General features: G+C 42.1%; 1 protein-coding gene across 1 annotated transcript; it reads left to right on the forward strand.

Moving 5' to 3' along the window:
• Positions 1–287: 287 nt before the first annotated feature.
• Positions 288–14,473, forward strand: LOC110680399 (neurogenic locus notch homolog protein 4). The gene is given in 9 exon segments (XM_021856205.1): positions 288–1,085; positions 12,262–12,318; positions 12,433–12,488; positions 12,490–12,594; positions 13,869–13,904; positions 13,906–13,998; positions 14,000–14,020; positions 14,022–14,072; positions 14,074–14,473. Coding segments are annotated over 8 exon segments (540 nt in total). The 5' UTR covers positions 288–1,085; positions 12,262–12,269; the 3' UTR covers positions 14,203–14,473.
• The last annotated feature ends 4,779 nt before the right edge of the window (positions 14,474–19,252 follow it).

Consider the following 19,252-nt stretch of genomic DNA (forward strand, 5'->3'; position numbering starts at 1 on the left):
TTTCTAATAATCTATGTTATTTACGGGAACGTCTTCAAAAGCACCATTTAGTAAAATTTCGATAAAAAATGTGATATTGGACAGCTACTAATACATGCAAAAAGTTTTCATTACATTGAAAACAGTCAGTCTGAAAACGATTGGAGTTTTGAGCTGGAAATGCTCCAATACGAACCACCAACCATGTAGCACCTGATCGGTAGGTAATAGGTGAGAAACTATCGAACACATATAGATTCCTACACACTTCTTAGTTTGGGAGTGATTCGCGGCAACAGTATCAATGGGACCCTTTCCATGGCGTTGCCTTCAGTCACAGTGTGGCCTTTGGAAGTAATTGACGTACAACAGCCCTGTTCCTAGTAGCTTCGCAAACCGAGAACCCCACTAGCCTAGATTCAATCACTTTTGTACTGGTTCATATTGGTGAAAGTCATCCCCACAGTTATTATCTACCGTCATCCCACTCGAGAACCTGATATGGTGTGAATTCCTTCGTCTTGTATAAATTTTGCAACAAGTTCATCAAAGCGACCCTCAACGTGTTGCAACGGCTGTTCAAGTTCTTACGCTTTTCCGTTAGTTTTTTTTTACCGGCAAAACTTTGCGCCCACGAAGGTTCATAAAAAAATCATAATTCGTACCAAGGTTTGCTGTGGCCGCCGTCGCTTCTGTTGGCAATTAGGACTTGGGCCCAGCGTTTTGAATGGAATTTATCGACTCATGATCGATACATCTACACGTCGGAACTTTGGAGACAGCTTTGGAAAGGGGGAAAATTCAGTCCCCTCTCAGGCAGGCATAAATTGTATTGTGGTGTAGTGTCTAACCTATATATTTGCTGCCACTCCAGTAGCAGTAAGTGTGTCGAATGTGAATTATTAACGAACGCAATAGTGCTACAAAAGGTTTACCAAGTGAGTGGGAAGAGCATTCTAGATATTATTGCGTGTCCTCAACCGGTTTCAGTGATAGAGTGACGGTTTTGTAGTGGTGAGGTTACTTAAATTGCTGATGAACAGTGCAGCAAAAATCACAAGCAAAAAACAGTAACTTTTTGAAGCAATACAGGTGCAAAAATCAAGGTTTGTATGAGAGATTTTTAAGGCGTGAAATTTAATAATTTAGTAACTTTGATTGCTTTTTATACTACATGAAAGAAGATATGTGGGAAAATAAGCATTCATGTCTGACACGAAGAGGGCTTACAGTGACTCAATTTGACTTTTCGTGTAGAGCACTACTTTCACTTCACGTGTGTCAAAAAGTGTAGGATAATATTTCTAATTTAATTGCTTTGAATACCATCAAAAAAAGGTCATACATGTCAATGAAACTACATGTTATCGCTTTGAATTTTGTTTATAGCAAACAGTTTAAAATAAAGAGCATTTATCTGTTTTCTAGTAGAACCACCGGTTTAGGTTATATGTCAGTTGTAGCCATAGTGGATGAAACACCGTTTACATAGCCAATCAGCATGAAACCCTTAGTGATCAGTAGATTACATACACATGATAGAGCTACACTCATTTACTCGTTCGAATTAATTCAAAACATTAGAAAAACAATTCATTTTCCTTATAATTTGAACTCCCATACACTTAATTTGGCTAGGATACTCCTAATTTGGCCACTCTCACAAGAAATCAATGTGATTGGCAAATTTAGGAATCTTTGGCCGAAACTGGGTTTGGTGGCCTATATTGACCAACGAGATTTCCAATGCAAAAAATGGTTTAAGCTCACTTTCAATGTATTACATACAGCTTGAAAGCTTTCATTTGACATATTTGTAGTATAAATAGGGCTTTCCATATACTATTACTGTCATTTTCTCTTAGGCTGACCAAAACCTGTGCTTTTACCCTAACCAAAAAACTTTATTTCTGCTAAAAAAAATCTCTGCACTTCTACAATAAAGGTCATGTTGAAAAAACTATACGTTTTATTGTTGAATGTATTTTCCAAAATGCTAGGAAGTGTCGAATGCTAAATAACTTTGGGTAGGGTGCAGAGCTACTTGGGCACTTCCAGGATTCACTTTGGCCTGGGGTTTTTTTTATTAGACGAATGGTCTGAAATTTTGCATTAAGAAGCACTTCAATACGACGCACATTGTGGCCAAATATGAGCTGAATAGCTTTCAAAAAACCCAACTGCCATTGTCAAGGTTGGATTTTCGACTTTTTTCAGAAGGGTTGGATTTGCAGGTGTTAAGATACATTTGATCATGCTGTAGTGCCACCTGGTGAGTGAATTCCGAAACATAGATTTCACTGAGGAAAAGATTCAAAATCTATGAACAAGTTTTCCAAACATAATATCATTATATTTTGTGTGGTTTTCAAGTTATTTGCGCAAAGCACTGTCCTCTAAATAGGACGCTGGGCGTTAAAGGGTTAAACTCTCAATTATCTATGCACACCATATTATGATATTAACCCATAATTAGGTATTGATAAGTACTCCAGGTATCGTCCACATCTCAATTTGATATTGCTATGGTATTGAGAATATTGTTTAAAACAATTAAAAATACCTCATTAAGGCATTGAAAAGTTATTGAGGACTGCTTGAGGTTGTTGAACTACTATTGGAAGATGTAACTGCTATATGAAGATTCGTCATGTATTATTTAGGTATTGCTATACCTGATTCAAATATTAGTTCGGTTTTCATAGAACACGCATGAGATATTATATGGGGTATTTTACCTCTTATGCATGGCTCTTCAATACCTCATACAGGTCAGTTTTGAAGATTGAGTTAGTTAAGAAAAGTTTCTAAAAGATGAAAAGTTGAGCTATCAGCTTATCGTATTGAGAAATAATCTGAACAGCACTCATTAAATAAAATTCTGCAATTTAAATTAACTTGAGAATTGTTCCACGAACGTTGGCTATAACGTCTCCAATGACAAAACAATTTAACTAATTGCGAGTCAATTTCCGCAAGCCAGTTTTAAGAAAATTCATTTTCTGTCCATTGCATTGAAAAGGTAATTTATAGTTTCCTGTTAACCTTTTCAATGCAATGGACCAAAGCTGTACCAAACTGTTTTTCAATAGAAACACTCAACATTTCATAAACTTTAGTTTCATATCACAAAAAAGTTGATGTTTTATACGTCTACGAATGATGTTCCATCCAGTGGTCATTATGATATACGAAGAAGTAATAATGGAGTTCAAGATCTCCTGTTAAAAACCATCTTATTTGGAAATAATGATCATTATTGGTCAAAATGCTTATTTTGGTGCAACATCATCAATTTCACCCTTTGCGTATTCCGAATGAAAGCTCCAAGGACTGTTCATTTTATGTCCACTTTGTTTATGCTATATCTTTTTTATTTATTGATAAAATCGTAATCGGTTTTCTGTGTATCGTTGACCTAAACGCTTCTAAAATGCTATGAAAATATAAAAACTTTGAAAATGCTTTTGGTTGAAGAGCTAAATAGTTTTTCCAAAAACTCTTAAAAAAAGCTGTCCGTCAAAGTTTAACATTATTTTTCGCAAAACAAAAATCCTTATTTTTATGAACAAATTGTATGTTTGTATCCTTTACTATTCTACTAAAGGTAAAGCTTTAAAAATATCAATTATATTCCACCATTCTATGACATTAGGTAACTTTTGTGATTTATCCATTTATGGCCAAATTTGCAGATACACCATCCTTTCACTCCCAGCAAAAGAGAAAAGTAAAAAGCGTGTTCAAAACTAGTTTGGATTACTAAAGAACAGAGGCGCGTCCACGTTCTAAGCCATGGGTAGGACAAACGTTGACACATATTTTGTGCACAATGAAGCAAAGAAAAATTTTAACCCTATGGAATTCTAGGCTTTAAATTGAAAGTTATCATATTAAGGGGCTCAAACGCAAAGTGTGCCAGTGGTTACCACAAAACAAAAAAGTGTTCCTTGTTCACAGGACTGGTAGCGACTGAGGACCTTAAACATAGGAAATTAGAGACCTCTTGCCTGAAAAAAGAAACCTGAAAGGATCAAAAAGAGGCAGAAAAAAGAATTATTTGAAACCAAGAGAACAAAATATGAGCCAGGAAATAGATGTTGGATTCTTCATATAATCAGAGCAGATGTTTATCTAAGATCTAAAACTTGTTTTTAGAATTACTCGTGACATTTCAACAAATTTCAATAGAAATTATTTCAGCTATGTTTAAATATTACTCCGGAAATTTCTGAAGAAGTATATTTAGTAATTATGTCCCAAAGAATTTCTCCACAATTATTCCTAGGGAACTTCTCAAAGAATTTCGTTTGGGATACCTCAGGAATTTAACCAAAGAGTACCACAGAAATCGAATTTCTCCTAAGATTATTACAGAAATCATTGAAATTCCTCCAAAAATTCTTTAGGATTTTCTTTTAAGATAGTCCTAACTCATTCAAGATTTTGTCTAGTGATTCATCCATCGATTTCTCTGGGACATCCTCTAAGATTTTTGGGCAAAACATCTTCTAAAATTCAATCAAAAACTTTCCAGAAATTTCTAGGGATTTCCTATGATTTCAACTTAAGTTTCCTTTGACGATAGTTACAGCAATTGCTCCAGAAGTTCTTTCTTAGATATGTGGTTTTCTAGGATGAGTTTTGAAAGCTATTTTTCTGAAACTCTTGCAGGAATGTCTCCAAGTCTCCAAGATTATTTTTTCAGATTAAAAATCCGTAGGGTATTACTAAAAAAAAACCTTAAGTAACCCCTAATGAAACCTGTGTAAGTTTTAAAGTCATCCCTAATGAATAGGGTTCTTGAAAGAACTCCTGTACTTTCGAAGAAGTTTTAGATGGTTTCATAGATAAAATCTGTCAATCTTTCATGGATAAAATCAATTTTATCAATCTTACATGGATAAATTCAATTTATAAAGGAATTTCTCGAAAAACATTGGACAGAAGAAATTTGTGCAGGATTGATCGGAGAAATTATTGGAAAAAATCTCTAGTATGAACTGAAGTAAAAAGCAAAATAACTTTTGAAGATTGCATGAGAAGTTTTTGAGAAACTTTTGAATAAAAAAATGAAAAAAAAAACTGCAGGGGCAATACCTGGAAGAAATGCTGGAGAAATTCCTAGAAAAAATTGTTCGAAGAACTCCTCAAGAAATTTTGGATTTCTGGGAGGAAACGTGGATGAATTCTTGAAGGAATCCACATAACAGGCGAGGAATTGTTGCAAGGTTTCTTAAAAAAACCTTTAAGTTATTTTTCAAAAATTCTGGAATAAACCTCTGTGGGCTTCCTTGGGAGAAATTTCGTAGAAATCTTTAGAAGATCTCCTAGATCCTAGAGTAACAGAGAACGAGAATTCGGTTGAAGGATTAATAAAAAATATCTGAAGGAAATAGGATAGTTTTGGGAAACATTATAATAATAGGGTCCTAAAGGCCTGTCCCAATTTTACTGCCAAACGCTTAAGTTTAGGCCAAAAACACATGTTTACTCAATTTTTTAATGTTTTTCTTTTGTTTAAGTCCAAAAAATATTTTTTTAGATTTTGTCACACTCCTTAGCTTAAACTCAAATTTTGGGTTTATTTTGCTTTCCGTGTCCCTTCCGAAATGTCAGATAGGAACAACCCAAGTGGTAAAACTAAAAGCCCTGTGGTGTTTTTGTCGAATCAGCGAACGTCAAACATGATCAAAAGTGTCAAGGTTCATTTATGGACCCAATTGGGTCCTAAAATGTTTAATGAAATCTTGTTTCTATTTAATGTCATGAAAGAGCATGTTACTGCAACTATTTTAGCAATTTTTCCCGCTTAAATAACGGCTACATCATATTTAAACTTTAATTTAAAAATAGAAAAATTTCTTTAGCGATTCCTTCAGTAGCAAATCAAGCTTAAAGAAGTTTCTGGTAACAATTATTACAGTTAGTTTCCCAAGATTATCATTGTAGATATTCTCAAACGATTTTCTCACGAACCAAAACTTTTTTGGGGCAATGCACAAACCAACCCTTCACTAAGCATGAGAAAACAATGGAAAACCTTATCGTATCTTCCAATCTATTTCCATTCACTTATTCAATAAGGATAAGTTCGACATTTATTTTTTTATTTTTTCAAACTTTATGTTGATCTTTTTTTTTGTTGGATCGTGGGTAGGACAATCCTTTGAATGTCCTACCCAGATGGTTTTGTGCGTAGTACATGTCCTACCTGTCCTACCCACTTCCCGCGCCACTGCTAAAGAAACTATATTAGTATAAACGAAAGCTAAATCGTGAGATTAAACTACAGTCTTAAGTATAAATTTTACTGTTTATGGTAGTTTTACTAAAAAGTCTCATACTTTTAAAATCATGAACGCATATTTATCGATCTACAGCAAATTGTAAACAGTTTTCTCCGAATTTTTCAATTGGTAATCTCAGAATAACATATTATGAAAATTATATGTGGAAAATAAAATCGATTTTATTACAGCAGTGTTGCCAATTTTGATGATTGTCAATGTACTTTGATAGGTCTTCTAAGAATAAAACAATTGTGTTTCTGTTGTGCTTTGAATGTGACGTGGGGACTTACTAAGTAACTCTATGAAGGCGTAAGTTATTTTTCATATTAATACTATATTAGGACTTCCGTCAGGACGTACTTTTACACAAAAAATTCTACTCATATCAATTCCCAACAAATTAAAAAAAAATCTTTAAAAATATACGGGAAAATTGATTTTATTATATCTGTAAAATTGTTGCTCCATAAATAACTTGATTTTTTTCCATCAGGCTTCTGATTGATGATGCTTTCGAAGAACAAGCCTTTTTTGAAAATAGAAAATATAAATTATCGAATTTTCCAGCCAATTTCTTACAATCATTGATTTTGATAACCTCAAAAAATCGACCGATCTAATCGTTGTTCCATATTCGTGTGAAATTTAATTATTTTGGAGAATTTTTATTATCACAACATTGTACAATACTAGTCGAACGATGTGCAAAAAACCGATTGAAATTTCATTGATTAATAAGAAAGATACAGCATGCACAAGGTGTCCACTTTATAAAATGAACAGTCCTTATTTTATATTTTATATTTTTTTGTGAATTCAGAGATTTTCTTTTCCTTTAGTTTATGGTAGCAACCATATTCAGTAAAAATTCTGGCGAGACCATTCATTCATTTATTTATTTAGTTAACATCTACACAGATAACACTGAATCAACTATTTCACGCCACAATACTCGGTTCGTGGCAGCATCTCCCCATGCTCGGTTCTGCCCCACGCTCGCCAAATCGATACGCACTTGATCCGCCCATCTTGCTCACTGCGCTCCACGCCTTCTTGTACCAACCGGATCCGAAGCGAACACCATCTTTGCAGGGTTGCTTCCTGCATTCTTGCAACATGCCCTGCCCATCGTATCCTTCCGAGCTTCGGCCACCTTCTGGATACTGGGTTCGCCGTAGAGTTGGGCGAGCTCGTGGTTCATTCTTTGCCGCCACACACCGTTCTCCTGCACGTTCGAAGACTCCAAGTGCTTGCAGGAACCTCCTCGAGCATCGTCCACGTTTCAAGCCCGTAGAGGACTACCGGCCTTATGAGCGTTTTGTACATGGTACATTTGGTGCGGGCGTGAATCTTTTTTGACCGCAGCTTCTTCTGGAGGCCATAGTAGGCCCGACTTCCACTGATGATGCGCCTCCGTATTTCACGGCTAACGTTATTGTCAACCGTCAGCAAGGATCCAAGGTAGACGAATTCGTCGACCACCTCGAAAGTATCCCCGTCTATCGTAACACTGCTACCTAGGCGAGCCCTGTCGCGCTCGGCCCCACGAGCTAACATGTACTTTGTCTTGGCCGCATTCACCACCAGTCCAACTTTTGCTGCCTCGCGGGCGACAGGTCTGCCACCTTTTCAAATGTTCGGCCGACGATGTCCATATCATCCGCGAAGCAAACAAATTGACTGGATCTCGTAAAAATCGTACCCCGGCTGTTAAGCCCGGCTCTCCGCATAACACCTTCTAGTGCAATATTGAACAACAGGCACGAAAGTCCATCACCTTGTCGTAGTCCCCGGTGGGATCCAAACGAACTGTAGTGTTCGCCTGAAACCTTCACACAATTTTGCACACCTTCCATCGTCGCTCTTATCAGTCTCGTGAGCTTCCCAGGAAAGCTGTTCTCGTCCATGATTTTCCATAGCTCTACGCGGTCAATACTGTCGTATGCCGCCTTGAAATCGATAAAAAGGTGATGCGTTTGGACCTGGTATTCACGATATTTTTGGAGGATTTGCCGTACAGTAAAGATATGGTCCGTTGTCGATCAGCCGTCAACGAAGCCGGCTTGATAACTTCCGACGAACTCGTTTACTACAGGTGACAGACGACGGAAGATTATCTGGGATAATACTTTGTAGGCTGCATTTAGAATGATGATCGCTCGAAAGTTCTCACAACCTAACTTGTCGCCTTTCTTGTAGATGGGACATATTACCCCTTCCTTCCACTCCTCCGGTAGCTGTTCTGTTTCCCAGATTGTGCCTATCAGTCGGTGCAGACAAATGGCCAGCCTCTCCGGACCAGTGCTGGGAATGGTAATAGTAGTAGGCTTGAATTTTCGCGAAAATCTCTCGCTCTCCCAGTACAGTAGTTCAAAAACGTGAATCTCATCAAGTAGCCTATGTTGGGTGCACGAATTTTCTAAATCATGAGTGTCAATGAAGGCTCTAAATGCGGGAAATAGAACATTTTTCTACAGTAGTTTTGGGTTGCCCTTAGCAACGGGTGTTTTGCTATTTTCAAGGCATTTTGCCTACGGGGCACTGCACTGTTTTGATTTTGCATGAGATTTTGACGTTTACTGGCCTTGCTGTTTACTAATTTCATGAAGGAGGGAAAGAAACAGACAGATTTTTGTGCAGAGCCCCACAGCAGCGATGGGCGTGAGTTGCCCTGGCTTCGCTGACTGTGATTGGCTTTGCTTGGCTACTGTAGAGTGAATTTCAGATTTTTTCCCAACCCTGCTCCGGACCCATCTTTATGAGTTCAGCTCCGATACCATCCTTACCAGCAGCATTATTGTGCTTGAGCTGGTGAATGGCATCCTTAACCTCCCTCAAAGTGGGGGCTGGTTGGTTTCCATCCTCTGCAGTACTGACGAAGGCATTTCCTCCGTTGTCCCGTCCATCATTGCCTGTGCTCTCAGCGCCATTCAGGTGCTCGTCGAAGTGCTGCTTCCACCTTTCGATCACCTCACGCTCGTCCGTCAGAATGCTCCCATCCTTATCCCTGCACATCTCGGCTCGCGGCACGAAGCCGTTGCGGGATGCGTTGAGCTTCTGATAGAACTTACGCGTTTCTTGAGACCGGCACAGCTGTTCCATCTTCTCGCACTCCGTCTCCTCCAGGCGGCGTTTTTTCTCCCGAAAGAGGCGGGTCTGCTGTTGCCGTTTCCGTTTATAGCATTCCACGTTCTGCCGGGTCCTTTGCTGCAGCATGACCGCCCGCGCTGCATTCTTCTCCTCCAAAACCTCCTGGCACTCCTCGTCGAACTAATTGTTCCGTCGACTCCGTCCCACGTAACCGACATTGCTCTCAGCTACATCGTTGATGGCTGCTTTTACTGTTCTCCGGCAGTACTCAAAAGGGGCTTCGTCCAGCTCACCCTTTTCCGGTAATGCAGCCTCGAGGTGCTGCGCGTATGCCGCTGCGACATCCGTTTGCTTGAGCCACTCTAGGTCATACCGGGGCGGGCCGTCGGTACCGTACGTTGTTAAGGTGAAGATGAATCGAAGCCAAAGTTCAAATTTTCAAGAGCACGAATCTGGAGAACCATACATCCGTTTAAGCTGAAAACTTAATCGATTGGTCACTAGCTGGTGGTGACCAATCGATTAGATTTTCAGCTCAAACGGATGTTTGGTTCTCCAGATCCGTGCTCTTGAAAATTTGAACTTTGGCTTCGATTCATCTTCACCTTAACGACGGAGAGTTTTGGGCGCAGTTTGACCATCACCAGATAGTAGTGTGATAGTAGCGATAATGTCGGAGAAGTGCCGACCATCAATCAGAACGTGGTCGATTTGCGATTCTGTCTGCTGTGGTGATCTCCAGGTGTATCGGTATGGAAGGCTGTGCTGGAAGTAGGTGGTACGAATGGCCATATTCTTGGAGGCGGCGAAATCAATTAGTCGTAAGCCGTTTTCGTTCGTCAGCCGGTGGGCGCTGAACTTTCCAATCGTCGGTCTGAATTCCTCCTCCTGGCCAAAATGAGCGTTTAGATCTCCTATGATGATTTTGACGTCGTGGCTTGGGCAGCTGTCGTACTCGCGTTCAAGCTGCGCGTAAAAAAGCGTCTTTATCATCATCAGTGCTTCCGGAGTGAGGGCTGTGCTCGTTTATTATGCTGTAGTTGAAGAAGCGGCCTTTGATCCTCAACTTGCACATTCTCTCGTTAATCGGCCACCACCCGATCACGCGCCTCTGCATATCACCCATCACTATAAAAGCTGTTCCCAGCTCGTGTGTGTTGCAGCAGCTCTGGTAGATGGTATGATTACCTTTAAACGTTCGCACCATTGATCCCTTCCAACACACTTCCTGCAACGATGCCGAATCCGCGGTCCTTCAGCACGTCGGCGAGTATGCGTGTGCTCCCGATGAAGTTGAGAGATTTACAGTTCCATGTACCCAGCTTCCAATCGCTAGTCCCTTTACGTCGCTGTGGTCTTCGCCGATTGTCCCGGTTCGTATTCTCTCGTTGATTATTCGTTGCTTGATTTTTTTACGACTGGCTTGCAGGACCTGACACCAACCCCCTAGATTTCCGGAGGACCATTCCCCCTAAATGTTCGGAGTACCATAGTGCACAGTTTAGCTTAGAGTCCTTCTCTGGCACTCGGACGATGATCAGCCGCCCCTGACATGGGGAACAGACGCTATTGTGAGCCGCTCCTAACATGGAGTACAGACGCTCAAGGTTTGCAGAAGCAAAAGCAAAAGCAAACCCCCCTTCCCTGTCAGCGTACGACCAAAGTTCCCACCGTGGGTTGGTTACCCGATCTTCCCTAAGGTTACTCGTACCCCGGCCAGTACCGCGAGGAGGTAGGGATAGGAGTTGCTGGGCAAGAGGCTAAGGACCGCACAGAGGGGTCTATTTTATTCCTTCAGGTACGCGAGGTACCAATGGTACGCCATGCCCAGCCATTTACCAACCCTGGCGAGACCATCTAAGAGGTTTTATGCCAAGACGTGTGCAAGAAAGATTACTACCGCTACGGGTCCAACGAAAAATGTATTGCTTTATGTTGCTTTAACACTTCCGTTAGCAGAGAAGAATTTGTGATTATACAAATTTACGACGGAACTTGTCATTACTTGAATTGAAATGTTGTCGAGTCTATAAATCAAAGTATTTCTATTCATTTCAAATATCAAAATGTTAATATTGTGGCATAATAAAATTGTGTTACTTATGAAAATGTACTCTTTCGTTGAAGCTACTACAAAAATTGGAACTTTTCCCATAAAACAATCTGATTGCTTCTGTTTTCCTAATTTGAGTCTGAGCAACACTGATTTAGATGAAGATGCATCGAAGCCCAACTCGAATCAGTCACTGGAGGTGACCATTAGGCCGAATTTTCAACGTGTACGGCTGTCTCTAGATTTGTGTTCTTGAAAATTAGAGGTTTGGATTTGATGCATCTTCACCATAAGATAGATCAATTCTAAGGTACATATTCCCTAATACGCCTATGATCTCGTCGTCAAGAGTGGGATTGAAATCTGCGAATTAATTGTTGGAGATTTATTGTAATTTGACTTGAATAATGATCATCTAAGCATGAAAATACGTTTTAGTTCGACTTTCTCAACTCCTACGACGCGTACTTACGCTAGTAGATTACGTGTTCCACTTATTTTAGCTGGAAATTTTAAAAAAGAAATCTTTAGAATCAGCATAGCAACTGCATGCAGTATATCCAGACAACTTCGCAATATCAATTTATTGGAATCCCATATCGATTGAATGTTATATACAAAATAGAATACGATGACTCTGTCCAGCTGAAATTATGCTCAAATCGATTTTATCCATCGGTCAACTGCTTGCACGATATTTACCGAGTAAACAACGCTGTGCCTAGACTCGAGTGGATCAAATTATATCTTTATACCCGTCTCGTGTTCAGTCAGTAAGCTTTAAACCAACAGTATGCCAGCGTCTAATGGATCTACTTTATGTTTTTCTTTGCTTTTCACTTGCAGTATTACAAATGAACAATCAAAACGTGCAACGAGACAATGATAGCAGAATCAAAGATGGTAAGTTCATTGCATCATACAACCCGAATACATGAATGTTTAATGATGTTGATTGTAATCAAATTAAATATTGCAATTTTCTTTGTCCCATTTTTCATACCAACACTGCGCCAGGTTTGGTTATAAAACCGTCGAACATTAGAATATGGCTACACCAGAAAGCATCTGGCCAAACTGGCCAAGGTGATCTGGGCCGGACAGGGAATGCGTCTTCGAACGGAAACGTCGCATCATCCGAAGATGAAGCGATTTCTGGAATGTGTGCCACATGTTATGGTACTGTTGATTGTTAATTACGGTGTTCCAGAAAAAAAAAAATCAATGTTCGAAATAGTCATGGCGCTCAACCATAGAATGAAAGATATGCTTTTGTAGAACAAATGATTTTTCTAAAGCTTCCGTCAGATCGATTCATAAAAAGTGATCATCAGTGACAGCTTTTAATTCCGGACACTCTTCTTTGTATGGGAAACATTTCACACGAAATGTTTCAATTTTTGCCGTTCAAAAGTTCGCATTTTCGAAGCTTGTTTTAATAAGCATTTTTACGTGAATATCTATGAAAATTTACAATTGCCCAACTGCTTAGACGTCTGTTTAGTGGTTTGACAATTTCAATCGATCATTTGACTTCTCTATTTATGATTTTCATGAGCTGTCCGGAATTGGAATCAAAGTGTCCGGAAATCAAGGCAAAAGTAAGGAAGCGTCCGGAATTAAGAATCATAGGAAGTCCACACATTTTCATATATTTAAAATATTCATGTTGCGGGAATCAAAATCTTGACCCACCATTCGAAAGCTAAGGGCTTTTAAGGCTCGATGACGCTGAGGAATCATACAAACTGATATATTTTATATGCTTTTGGATGAGTAACGCTTCATTGGGGCCTTAAGTGTCCGTAATATGAATCAAAACGGTTATTTTTGACCTTTGTCTACGTCTTTCTTCTCTATACAGGAGTGAAATTGGAATTTCAAAACCAAGAGCGTTACGTTGGCATGAAATATTTTAAACGTTTATAACTTCTTGCTGGCTTAACGAAATTCCTTGATTAGCACCTCAATCGAAAGACAAGGCATCAAAGGTTCATGTTGTTTACTTGCAGAATCCCACTGTCCAAATACTATGTCTTCCATATGAGACATATCACCCGAAGAAATACCTAATATATATTAAAAAATAGGCTTTTTGGCAAACTGTTTAGCTAACTGGCGTACGAGGAGTCCACCAATTTGAGAAAACCGTAAGGAATACCCTTCAGTTTTGGCATATAAATATAAAATTTACGGCTAAAAATCTTGATAAATAATTTTTTTTTCCTAATTTACTCAAACGGCAATCTCTCAGCCGCCTGACATTTTTTTATCGGATCGGACCTCTAAACGATTATGTTAGAAAGTTCATATGTTTCTAAAAAAAGGCTTTAAATAAGCATATATTTCATTCTACGGTTGAACACCATGACTTTTTTAATGTTGATTTTTCTGGGACACCTTATTGTTGAGTAATTACGGTAGAAATCTGATAGATTCGTCTTAACATGCAGGGTGTCATCAAGGACATCCACCAAGCCGTCGTGGAATAACGACCTGGATACGCTGAAGGCAAAAACGGCCTCACCAACTCCACGCATCGTCCTGACCAGCAAGGATGCCAACGGGTTGACACCACTGCACCAAAGCGGCAGGACTAGCCCACCACACAGATTGTGGAGTACATCCTATCGATTTGGCCCAGTTTGTCGTCGGATTGAGGATCACACGGGCAAGACTCCTCTGCACTGGGCGGCCAGCGCAAAGAACAATGCGAGAAGTTTCAATCTTCTGGTGCAGGCTGGTGCCGACGAAACTGCGCTGGATCACGTATGGAACATGTGCTAGCTGGAAGTTGGGTTTGTTGGAATGAGTCGCAATCGTAAATTGAATGAAATTCGGTCTAGACATAAACTGCCGTGTTCTGGCAGATTTGCCATTTAAAATTTAAGCAATTTCGTTACTTGATTCTCGAACAGAAGAAAATTGCTGCTAAATACTAAACTAGGATATTCTATATTCAATACTTATCACCTGAATAAGATATGAAATAGCCCTGCATAAGATGTAAACTATCTCAAATTTTATCTCATGAATATTCTACCTAAAACAAGCTTAACAGAAGTGTGAATCAATTTCTTCAGAATGAAACGAAAGTAATGACTAGCATGTTTAGTGCTGAGATCGTAGATTTTCCACTTTGGTAAGCGAATTGGTATTTGGAAATAGGCATTGCTTCCAAAAATTTTACATTTATGAACTCTTCTCAGACCTTTTCCATTATTTTAAGCATCACTGACGACAGACTTATCGGTCTGTAAGCTTTGGGATTGGTTTTTCTTTTTTCCCGCCTTCGGGATAAAGACAACTCGAACTTGACGCCATTCATCGGGAATATGTCCTAAGACTAAACTAACCTTACCGTTCAACGCTCCGTCATCGTAGAATCTTCAAAGGCAGTTTTTCCGTTCATAACTAAAAATTGAAAATGTGTTCACAGTGTTCCGGTAGGAAAATAGCATACAGTGAACACATTTTCCTGTAGATTTCCTTGATTTTAAACGAAATAACTGCTTTTGAAAATTCCTAAATTAATGACGGATTCTGCCCCTTAAAAATCTCTATCATGGGTGGAATAAGCGTTTGCTCCTTTTTCTGGATAAGCGCTGGGAAAATTCCATCCATGCCAGCAGATTTAAATGGCTCAAAGGATCTCACTGCTCGCCCCTTGCTCGCGTAAAGGCTTCTTTGGCAACGCAGGACAGGAGCTCTTGATGACCAGAGACGCCATGACTGTCGCCATTTGCGTTCACGCTCGCTTCAGGGATTGAATCAGGGAAGTGAGTCCTCAGCATTTCACTCAGTGTTTCTGTGGGATCCACAGTGAGCGAACCGTCAGTCTTTCGGAGAGTTTCCAGACCATTGGAGTGGTCTTTCGATAAGAGTTTTATGAAGTCTGGCAGCTACGGGAGTCTTCTCAATGCTTTCACACATCAGGACCTGAGAGAGAGGAGACAGCTGGCTTAGATTGCGAGCTCCCAAAAGTCAAGGGAACCTGTCATCAACTGTCACTGGAAAACCGCACATTCGAAGGGCAGAGTGCGTGTTGGGGCTTACCCGTTCCTTTAAGAAGGATTTTCCACCGTCTATTCGGTAGGCGGCCCAGAAGATCACGAATCGATGATTTACCAACGGTAGATGGGACCGGTGTACTTGAAGATAACTCGGAGGGGGGATCACTGCTATGGAGATCTCATTGCATAATCCCTTGAAGAGTAATCTGGATCGTTGCTCTGCCACCTTGTTCTCCAAAGTAGGTTTGATGCGGACACGACACTTGGAATTTGATCCCACTTTCGGAATTAGGAGGAAAAATTCACTTCACATAAGGCACACGAAAGATTACTCGAAATATATTCCCGCACACGACCGATTAATACACAACGTGTTGTCTGTCCCGAGATGTATTTTCAACTAACTCTACTATTTACATTCTCCTTCACTCTACCCTATGTACAGGTCAATTGTGATGACCACTACAAATGGACATCGGTCAGAAACAGTGTGGATCACACAAGCGCGCGAGGTTTTCTATCTCTCTCTCGCGGTATTGGGTAGGATGGACACGACAAAAATTTAAAATTTGTTTAACATAAAAATACACTCAACATTCCGGCCACCTTGAACTTGCTTGGCTGGTTCAACACTACTACACAATCAAGAGAAAAAACAAGAAACACATCGTTCAGGTGGCTCGGTTACTCTCCCACACATTCGCATCGGGTGTTATTAGGCGACGAGCGACGACTGGAGCACGTGACTACTCAGCAACGTTCGGTTGTAGTGGCTGCTAGGGTTGTCGAACTCGGAATAGGGGTGGTTGTTGACAAACATCGTCGATGGATTCGTAGTCGTCTGGGGATAAGAAGACCAGGTAGCCTTGACAAGGTTACTATAGAGGATTGGAACCGCAATTACCTGCTAGGTTCCCACGAAGGCATCGAGCAAATTTCGGCGTGCTCTACCAGCTTCAATCGTTGGATTCCGGAACTTGGTTGCCGGTACTGGTAGCAGCGCGATCTTGGCGACGGGTCGAACGACGGCCTCGGATGTTGCGGTCTTCAGAGTGACGACACGAACTACTCCGTCCTTTCCCGGATGCACCTTGATGATCTTTCCGAGCGGCCATTGGATCGGCGGAAGATTTTCGTCCTTAATCACGACGACAGAGCCTGGGGTGATGGTGACAGGATTCTTGCATTTCGTAGCCCGCGATTGGAGCTGCTGTAGATATTCCGGTACCCACCGGGACCAAATTCGCTGGAAGCGCTTCTGGGTCAACTGGAAGTGGGTAAGGCGGTTGTCCGGAACATCATAGAGTTATCTTCCGGAACGGCTTGAAAACTTTCCCCTATCAAGAAGTGTCCTGGCGTCAGGACTTCCAAGTCTGAAGTTCGGTTGGGATGGGGAACCAGGGGTCTGGAATTCAGGCACATCTCCACTTGGGTCAGCAGAGTGCACATGTCATCATAGGCAACGTTGACGGTGCCGATTTCACGCAGTAGATGGTTCTTGGCGGACTTGACGGCTGCTTCCCATAGTCCACCAAAGTGTGGGGCACGGGGAGGTATAAACCGCCAGACGATCTCGTTCTGTGCACACCAGTCGAGTATCTGCTTCCGATCGGCTTCGTTGGACTTCAGCATCTCGTAGATCCTTCTCAGCTCGTTTGCTGCACCCTTGAAAGCAGTGCCGTTGTCGCTGTGGATTTCTCGCATCCTTCCACGGCGAGCGACGAAACGCGGAGGGCGGCTAGGAAAGCCGGCGTGGACAAGTCGGAAACGAGCTCGATGTGGACGGCACGGGTAGCGAAGCACACAAATATGGCGATGTATGCTTTAGTTGGAGCCCGGTTGCGCACCGGAGACTTGATGTAGACGGGACCGCAGTAATCGACCCCGCACACGGTGAACGCTCTGGTCGGCGTGACCCTTGATCGTGGCAAATCGGCGATGCTCTGCTGTACCAAGACGGGTTTGCTGCGGAAGCACTTGTGGCATTGATGGTACGTACGGCGGACGAGGTTTCGGCCACCGATGATCCAGAATTTCTGGCGAATCGTGGCGAGCATGAGCTGGGGACCAGCGTGGAGCAGCATTTCGTGATAGTATTTGGCCAGCAGAGAGGACAACGGATGCTTGGATGAGAGGACAATTGGGTGTTTAACATCTTCGGATACCACAGCACTGCCAAGTCTTCCACCGACACGGATAACCCCTTCTTTGCCGAGCTTCGGCCTCAGCCACTTCAGCGGCGACGATATAGGGAAGCGTTCTCCGGAAAGTAGGCTGGACATTTCGTCCGGGAACGACGCACGCTGAGCTAGGCGGAAAAGGGTAACGTCTGCTTCGTGGAAGTCGGTTGTTGTTAGGGTCTCGAACGGTTCGATCGTGGACTTCTTAGAGGCTGCTTTTAGGACACGAAAATATCGCATCCAGTATGCGATGGAACGACGAAGCATGCTAAAGTTGGAGTATCGGCTGAACAGTTGGTTGGAGAACTCGGAGTCGACGGTAACTACCATAGCAACATGTATTCTGGCTTCCGACATCCAGGACGGATCGAGTGATGGCAGTTCACTTATGGGCCAGTCAGATGGGGGCAAGGATAGCCATTCTGGTCCGTTCCACCACAGCGAATGTTGCTGGATATTGACCGGATCAACGCCACGGGAAAGGGGATCAGCTGGATTGCAAGTCCCGGAAACATGGTTCCAATGACAGGATGCGGTAGTTTCTTGGATGTGACCTACCCGATTGGCCACGAAAGTCTTCCATCGGGCAGGCGACGAGTCCAACCAGTGCAGGACAATGGCCGAATCAGTCCACAGGTACACTTGAGCCGACTTCGGGATGGATTGGATTACCCTTTTGTAAAGATTGGACGCCAGAACTGCACCACACAACTCCAGGCGAGCGATGATTTGCGGATGGGCCAACGGTGCAACCTTGGATTTGGACGTCAGCAGTCGGATACGCACTGCTCCAGCGGATTCTGACCGCACATAACAGCAAGCTCCATACGCCTTCTGAGAGGCGTCGCAGAAAAAGTGGAACTGGAACGAGGTTGGATTGGCCAAGCATACGCAGCGTGGAATTCGGAGGGTGGCGATGGCATCGAGCATCCCGTGGAACGTCTTCCACTCTTTTTGCAGATGTGTTGGAAGCGGACGGTCCCACTCGTATGGATCTCCTTTCTCGGTCTTCAACGCCCACAAACGCTGCATGAATAGCTTGGCGACGACTATGACCGGTCCCACCAGGCCAAGTGGATCGAAAATCTGCGCTATGTACGACATGATCCTTCTTTTCGTGAGAACGGGTGCCGGTAGTGGCAGTTTAACTTTAAACGACATCATGTCGGACCTGGGTTCCCAAATAAGCCCGAGGGTTGACACCGACTGTGCATCTTGGAGATCATAATACGGCGCAAGTGCCAAATCTTCAGCTGGAACGTTGGCAAGGGCTTCAGGCGAGTTTGACGCCCACTTTTTCAGCGGTAGTCCCGCTGATGATAACATGTCGGACATATCCTGGCGTACGCGGATTGCGGACTCAACATCTTCAGCCCCAGTGAGGCAATCATCCACGTAGAAGTCCTTCTTGGCTTTCGGCGCAGCTGCTGGATACCTTTCAGTTGAATCTTCCGCAATTTTTACGACCGCGTGTCGCTAGGAACGGTGCGGAAGCCATCCCATACGTAACCGTTTGCAGCTCGTACGTAGCAATGGGCAAACTTGGATCAGGACGCCAGAGGATGAGTTGGTACCGACGGAAAGAGGGATGCACCAGGATTTGTCGATACATCTTCTCGACATCGGCTACGAGGGCAATCTGGT

The sequence above is a fragment of the Aedes aegypti genome, unplaced genomic scaffold (assembly GCF_002204515.2).
Source record: "Aedes aegypti strain LVP_AGWG unplaced genomic scaffold, AaegL5.0 Primary Assembly AGWG_AaegL5_hic_scaff_1301_PBJ_arrow, whole genome shotgun sequence".
Lineage (NCBI taxonomy): Eukaryota > Metazoa > Arthropoda > Insecta > Diptera > Culicidae > Aedes > Aedes aegypti.